Source organism: Arachis hypogaea, chromosome 13 (genome assembly GCF_003086295.3).
Source record: "Arachis hypogaea cultivar Tifrunner chromosome 13, arahy.Tifrunner.gnm2.J5K5, whole genome shotgun sequence".
Taxonomy (NCBI): domain Eukaryota; kingdom Viridiplantae; phylum Streptophyta; class Magnoliopsida; order Fabales; family Fabaceae; genus Arachis; species Arachis hypogaea.
This window is the reverse complement of record NC_092048.1, coordinates 132,205,569-132,213,186: the sequence shown is the minus strand read 5'-3', so window position 1 is coordinate 132,213,186 and position 7,618 is coordinate 132,205,569. Positions and strand designations below refer to the sequence as shown.

General features: G+C 28.7%; 1 protein-coding gene across 1 annotated transcript; it reads right to left on the bottom strand.

The window, feature by feature from the left end:
• Window positions 1-339: 339 nt before the first annotated feature.
• Window positions 340-2,706, bottom strand: LOC112733647 (AT-hook motif nuclear-localized protein 15). The gene has a single exon (XM_025782685.3). The coding sequence runs from the start codon at window positions 1,552-1,554 to the stop codon at window positions 577-579; it is 978 nt and encodes a 325-aa protein (XP_025638470.1). The 5' UTR covers window positions 1,555-2,706; the 3' UTR covers window positions 340-576.
• Window positions 2,707-7,618: the final 4,912 nt, after the last annotated feature.

Below are 7,618 nucleotides of genomic sequence, written 5' to 3'. Positions count from 1 at the left end.
TCGTCTCTTGAAACAAGAGGAAAATAATAAACAATAAGAACTAGCTAGGCTAGTTATTTCAAGAGAATTGAATGGCGAGTGTCCAACACATAATTAATACTTGCAGCAAGTAGTACCCATGCAATCAAATGAGGAAACAAGGGAGGAGTCAAAACAATTAACAAACAAAGTACACTTACCACATAGAATAGAATATAGGAGGAGCGGTAGGAGCCACCAATTAATCTTATTCCCTTCACGGTTACCATTCTCACCTACACAATCATAACTCAACTCTTCCACCACAAGAGATATATTGAAAGAAAAAGGGAATTGAAGATAGCAGGTGCAGAAAAAGAGTACAAATAAAAACATATCTGAAAATTAAATTACTACTGGCGAGTTCCTTTGAAGCAAAGCAAAATATTGAACTAACAAAAGAAAAAGCTAAGGTTCCTCATCATCCTAACTACCTTGCTAAGAAAGAAAGAAAACCGTCACTGCACAAAAGTACAACAAACAAGTCAGTTATTATGATGAAAGAGATATATCACAACAACATTTCACTTCATTTCATCCCATTCCGTTGTCGTCCCTTTAGAAAGATGGAGGCTGCGGAGGACGAGGCGGTGGAGGTCCCCAGAAAACATCATGTGCTGCCAATTGACCATTGTGCATCAAATTCGGTGGCAAATTGTACATTCCCACAGAACCACCACCCTCACCCAAACCACCACCTTGAGAAGAAGAACCTCCTCCACTGCCACCACCAGCAGCAGCAGCACCGCCACCGCCACCACTCACTCCTCCTGAATGTTGCTGCTGCACTTGCATTTCTTCTTCAACTTGTTCATCTTCGACAAGCGGTAACCGTTCATAAGTAGCATTGGCAAAGGTTGCGGCAATCACCATTACAGGGCCCGAAGCCACCAAGGAACCCACAACAGTTCCGCCAACCACCTGCCCCTGACCGCCGGACAGGTAAACGGTGAGTCCGGTGGCCCCGGGAGGAGAAGGAGCGGGCAGGAAAGCGCCGTTGAGTGAGAGTATCTCGAACCTTCCATGGAGAGTGATGACGCCACCGGGAGCAGCGGGTTGGCGGAGCGTGACGTTTGCAACAATGCCGCTTCCACTGAGGACCGACACACCTCGATGGCGGCGGTTGGCGAAGGTGGCGATACTTTCAGCGACGTCGGAGCCGCTGCTGATCTCAAGAACATGACTGCGGAGTGCGTTGGGGCTCTCTTTGGTAATGACAACTGGGGGTTTAGGCTTGTTCTTAGATCCCGGAGGCCTGCCACGTGGCCTTTTTCCGCTGGTTCCTGGTCCACTTGCCGGGTCTGCAGGGTTGTTGTCGTCTCCTCTTGCTCCAGCAGCGGCACCGGTGTCTCTGCTCTCGTCTTCTTCGGTGTTGGGGTTGGTGTTACTATTGCTGCTGTTTGTTGGAGTGTTGTTGTTGTTGGTGGGAGTGTCGAGGAACTCCTGTTCTCTTCTCAGGTGCACTGATGGGGACGCTGAGATTGAGTCGGTTGCCCTCATAGCCACATTATTCCCAGCCCACCATCGATTCGCCATGTTCAAGTTTAATTTAAAGAAAAAGAAGTTGGAAAGAAAGAAAGAAAGAAAGAAAACGAAAGATTGAGATCTGTATTATCGGATAGAGAAGAGAAAAGAGAACCTTATCCAAGTGGCAGGGCCTTATCTGGGAACCGACCAAGAGAGATTTGCATGTAAACCCTAATTAAACACATATAGGAAGGAGGTGCAGCCGGTGTTGAGGATTTGAGGAGAAGAAGTGATGAAAGGTGGTGCGTGGTGTTTGTGTAGAAAAAGAAAGTAAGGCGGGTTGCTGCGTTCAATGTTTTCAACTTCCCAAGCAAGCAGAGCCCCATCCACTTGTGTCACCTACTCACTACCCACCTGAATCATCATGATCAATGCCTCCTTCCCACACCCACACCTCCCCATCACTCTTCGCCCCAACTATTCACACTAATTTCCAAATGCAATCAACAACAATACGGACAATTTCACACTTCTTACTTCTAATCCATCTTTTTCAATACTTTCTTTTTTAATCCCAACCTCAAATAATTCCTCTTTTTTTTAATTAGCTTAAACATATATCTTTTATTATTAACAACTCATCTAATAATTTCAACCGTCAAACAAGACAGCAGAAACTTTTCAAACACTAATATTTTTTCTCTTTTTTTATTTCACTAGTCAAAACATTTACTTTCTTAATTAATTGTATATTCATCGTAAAAATCTGATTTCAAATACATATATATTTTGAAATAATATGACTTATAACTTTTTATATTGAATTATATTATTATTTCAAAAAATTTCAATTAATATCCTCGTATTGGGAGAGAATAGGGGGCATGGAAGGGTATCCACTTCTATCGAGTGGCGTTGCCATGTCTGGTAAACCGTAAACCCATTAAATTTAAGAGATAAGTGGTGGACACAGCTGCACAAGTTTTAATATTTTGAGAATATTTTGGTGTCTACAAAATTTTTGTTTAATTTACTTAAAAATAAAGAAAGTAAAATGCGATTCACCTTTTAAACTTTAAATCTTGCGATAAATATCAAGTACCATAAAAAGACTTTATATTATTGCTCTCCCAATTTCAAGGTCTCGTGATCAATAGTACTAGTTAAGAAAGGAGAAAGTCCTTACTACTCTAACTAGTTAATAAATTCATTGATGCTGAAACAAAAGTGGTTATGCTTTGGAGCATTCGAAAATGAAAATTAAAATTAGCCATGGTATTGGTTGTGGCAGGGATTGATAATGGCTCGAGCAGCTCGTGGCGAGGATCCACGGACAATGTCATGGATGTATATTTATCCAATTCAATTATATAAGATATATATTAAAATAATTAATTTTATATAAAATATATTTTTAAATATAAAAAATATATTAAAAACAAATTAATTTACATATATATTTATACGTAAATATATAATAATGAATTTGATTATTGATTTTTAATGTATATATTACGTTTTTTTTATCCAATTACGTTGTGTATTGGGCCAATGGTTACAATAGTGTTGTACTACTACTAAATTGTATTATTTGAATGTGAATTGAATGGGAGCGAGATTTGCACTTGTACTTTCTGGATAGAGACAGAGGAGACACTGCTCGAGTACCTCGTGGGACTCTTTCTTCGCACCTGGGGCTTCCCTAAAAAGATAACGACACCATCATTGAGAAGTGGTCAATAGGATCCTGTCCCTAAATTATTAATTCTACAACATTATATATTTACCACCTCTATTTGTATTTCATTTGCATTTTGCATTCCATAACCTACAAGTGTGTGCCGAAATTGACTAACCTGCATGAAATTTATCTATTTTGATCTCAACAAAATTTAAATCAAATATTTTAGTTTTTAACAAAAATTAATTAATTTATTAATTTTTAATATTTAATTTCATAAATTATATTAATTCTTGCTTTATTTTACTCTTTTATTTGTAAAATATACATTTTTTTCTCCTATAACTTTTAAAAAAAAATTTTAATCCATTTTAAATTTTTTGTGTTAACTGACGTTAACTTTATCTATTTTTCAAGAAAAAAAATATTTTTTTTACAAAAATACTCTTTAACAAAAATTTTTTTATTTTTTTGTCATTAAATTTTACTTACTAAAATATTTTTTAATAAATTATTTTTTTATTGATTAAATTATATATTTACAAATTTTTTTTTTAAAATAATAATTAAATTATTTTTTTCTAAGACATCCTTCAATAATTCTTTAATTATTAAATATGATTTTACCAAATTTTTGTTAACAATTATAATTATATTTTATTAATAATTTTTCGATATCAATATATATTATTTTAACATTAAATAAAAAATCTTGGTAAAATTATTTTTCGATATTAATATATATTAATTACTATACATATTAACAGTGATAAGGATTTTTTTTATTTAATATTAAAATAATATATATTGATATAAAAAATTAATAGTAAAATATAAAAATAATTGTTAACAAAAATTTTGGTAAAATTATAATTTAATAATTAAAAAATTATTGAAAGGTATCTTAAAAATATAATTTAATTATTAAATTTTTTTAAAAATATTTTGGTAAAAATATAATTTAATTAATAAAAAAATAATTTATTAAAGGGTATTTTGATAAGCAAAATTTAATGAGAAAAAAAATTCGTTAAAGGATAAAGAAAAAGAGAGTGTCATTTTAGCATCTCTAAAAAAAAAAAGAGTGAAATTTTCCCTTAAAAAAATTAGACTATTACAAACATAAAAAAGTTTCAACCTAAAATATCTACTTTTTATTAATTAGAGATAAAGTTTCATTTTAGTACAATCACCCAAATCATCTTACAATAGTTTTAGAAATCACTTCTACCTCTCTTTAGTCTTATTTTCTACTACAACATAGACAATCACATAGAAGTGATTAAGATAAAATACAAGGCTAAGAGAGAGAATAAAATTAATGCTAAAGAGACTGGATAAAATAATGCTAATGAAACTGTACCAAAAATGGATGAAAGAACACAGGAAGCAACTATTGAAACTAGAAGTAGAGAACCTCAACCATAAACTCCTGTATGTAACAACCAACAATGTAGAAAGTCCACATAGTGAATATTCATAACTTATTTATTATGCTTGAAATACTGCAAGAGACTACTTCCAGATTAAATTTATAATCCAAATCATACTTGTGTAAAGGAGTTTGGATTTAGCCTGAGTTATCAACGTTGAATGACAACGAAGTTAGAAAAGAGGCTCACTACTTAACCTCATTTGACACATGAAGAGGCATTTGATTACATAAAGTTGAATTTAATGTGATCTGCAGTGATTAAATAATTTACATAATTCTTAAGCTATCAAGGAAGAGATGTATTGATAATGAGAAGGTCTAATATGATAATGATAACATTAATTTTTTTGATAATGAATACTTTTTGAAATTAATTTGTCTTATAATGAATAATGTGGAGACTAGTTTCTCTAACAATTAATATTTTAAGAGATTAAATTGATTATAATTTGTTCGGAATCAATTTATTTCGTTTGTACACGTGACACTTAATGTGTGATGTGATAATTTAACATGATATATAAGAGAGTTCTGTTAAAAATTAATAGAGTAAAATAGGTCGGAGACCAATACAACTTATAAATTAAAGATTAACAACTAACAAGCTAATTAATTTTAGTTAAAAACTAAAATGTGTAGTCTAAAATTTTTTGAAGACCAAATAATTAAATATTCTAAATATTTTTAACACTTTATAATTTTTTTCAATTTATCGAGTTATAAAATATAAGTCATGCAAGTTTATATTTATATTTGTATTATTAATATTATTCCTAATATTAATTTTTAAATTCTGATAACACTTTTAAGATTAACATTATTATATTCGTTAGATATGCATATTTTTCATGATCAACAATATTTTAATAAAAAATAAAAATTAATTTTTTAACATATTTGGACACATACTAATACAAAAGTGTCAATGTTTTTTTTTTTTTTTGGTCGAAATACTTAACTTATATTTAATATACAACAAATTGTCTAAAGCATTTAATATAATTAATAAAAAATACATTAAAATTATTTAAAAATTAATTTATATTTTAATATTAATATATTAATATAATAAATAATATCTTTAATCACTTTTTAAAAAAAAAATCAGATATTTTAATTTTTAATAAATTTTGATTATTAAATTAATATTTAAATTTATATTTTAGTAGACAAATTATTTTTCACATTAGATCGTTTATCTATATAAAAAGATTGATATAAAAATTTTAAATAATTTTAATGATTGTTATATTTTTATTAACTTAAATTTATAACATGAATTAATTTATCTAATATTTGATAAAAAAAATTGATACAAAAATTGATATGTCAATCAAAAATAAAATATCAAAAACTAATTTAGTAATTAAAATTTATTAAGAAAAAATATCTAACTAAACATTTTTTAAGAATTGATTTACTATATTAGTCTATTTTAATTTATCGGAAATATATATCATATTATATGTGTAACCTCGTATATAATAAAAAATTAAGATTAATGTGTCTGGATATGTGTTGTATCTTAATAAGTGTCACTGTATCATAATTTGAAACAAAGGCTAGGAAACCAAGAAAGAAAATATATATTTTTTGGTTCTTAATTTCACGATGGCATTAGAGAGGCTCTTATGAGATAAAGATAAACTCTCACCATGAGCATAGAAAGTCCTGGAAAGGTGGAGAATTCATTGCTCTCTCACCTTATTCTATAGCATCAACGATACCCGCGACTCATATATCAGATTTTTTACACTCCTAGTATTCTTTTACAGTATTGATCATTTTTTTTTTTATACTAAAGATAGGAGACTCGAATTCGTAACCTCTTAATTGAATATGAAGAGATTATGCCATTTGAGCTATTACTCATTAAGTACAGTATTGATCATTATATGGACAATAATATGGATAATGAATTAATGATAGGATGTTTAAATTGTCCAAATAAATATAATTACATAATTAAAATGATTTAGCTAAAAAAAATTGTTAAAATATTAGTCAAGAGAGTAAAAGTAAAAGTTTCTACTAATTATCATATTCTTAACTAATGTCTCTAAAATTCCTATTAACACAATACTCTAATTAAAATAATATTCCTTTTATTCTACTATCATAATTTATAACCAACTACTTTATTTAATTTCACATATCCTGAAAAAAACAAATGGTAAAAAAAAATAAGAACTAATTAATACCATGGACAATATTTATAATTTGTAAAGAGTTTGTTCGAAAATTTATAAATTAAAATTTATTCAAGAATTATAATTTTTTTATTTTAAAATAAATAAAATAGAATGATTTAATTTTTTTAAAAAATTTAAATTCTCATTTTTCTTTTGTTTACAAATCAAATCAAAAAGGTTTAATTTTAAAATTAATTCTCACGCTAAACAAATTTAATATATTAAATATCAACAATATTTCTATTTATAATTGATTATTCTAATTTTGTTTAACACCTATTTAGTTTCCTTTTTTCTCTTTATTAAAGACAAATATAAAAGAAGAAAATTTAATTCTGTTTCACTTGTTTTTTGGTCGACTTCGACAGGTAGTGTCGAAACGAGTTTATATCAAGATCTCAATGTAAGTATCGGAGAATAGATACGATTTCTTTAAAAAAGAGTGAACTCGATCTAAAAATTATTTTATTACGGCGTCAAAATAATTTTATATCAACATTATTAGTGGTAGAATTATGAAAAATAATAAAGGAATAAATAATTAAATAGAGAAAAAAATGAAAGTGTGAAATATTGATAAAGCAAAATAATAACAAAAATTTAAAGAAAGTAAACGAAAGTAAATTAAATAAACAAAAGCAAAATAAATTAAAAATTTGACTTCTAACACTCACATGCACTTACACTCCATGTAAATTTCTACTATTTATAGGCCATAAATCCTTGTAAATTTCTACTATTTATAGGTCATGAACTTGTTTTGGAACATGTTGTCCACTATCTTACTTCTTCTTTTTTTTTCTGTCATGATCTTGTCTTCACTAT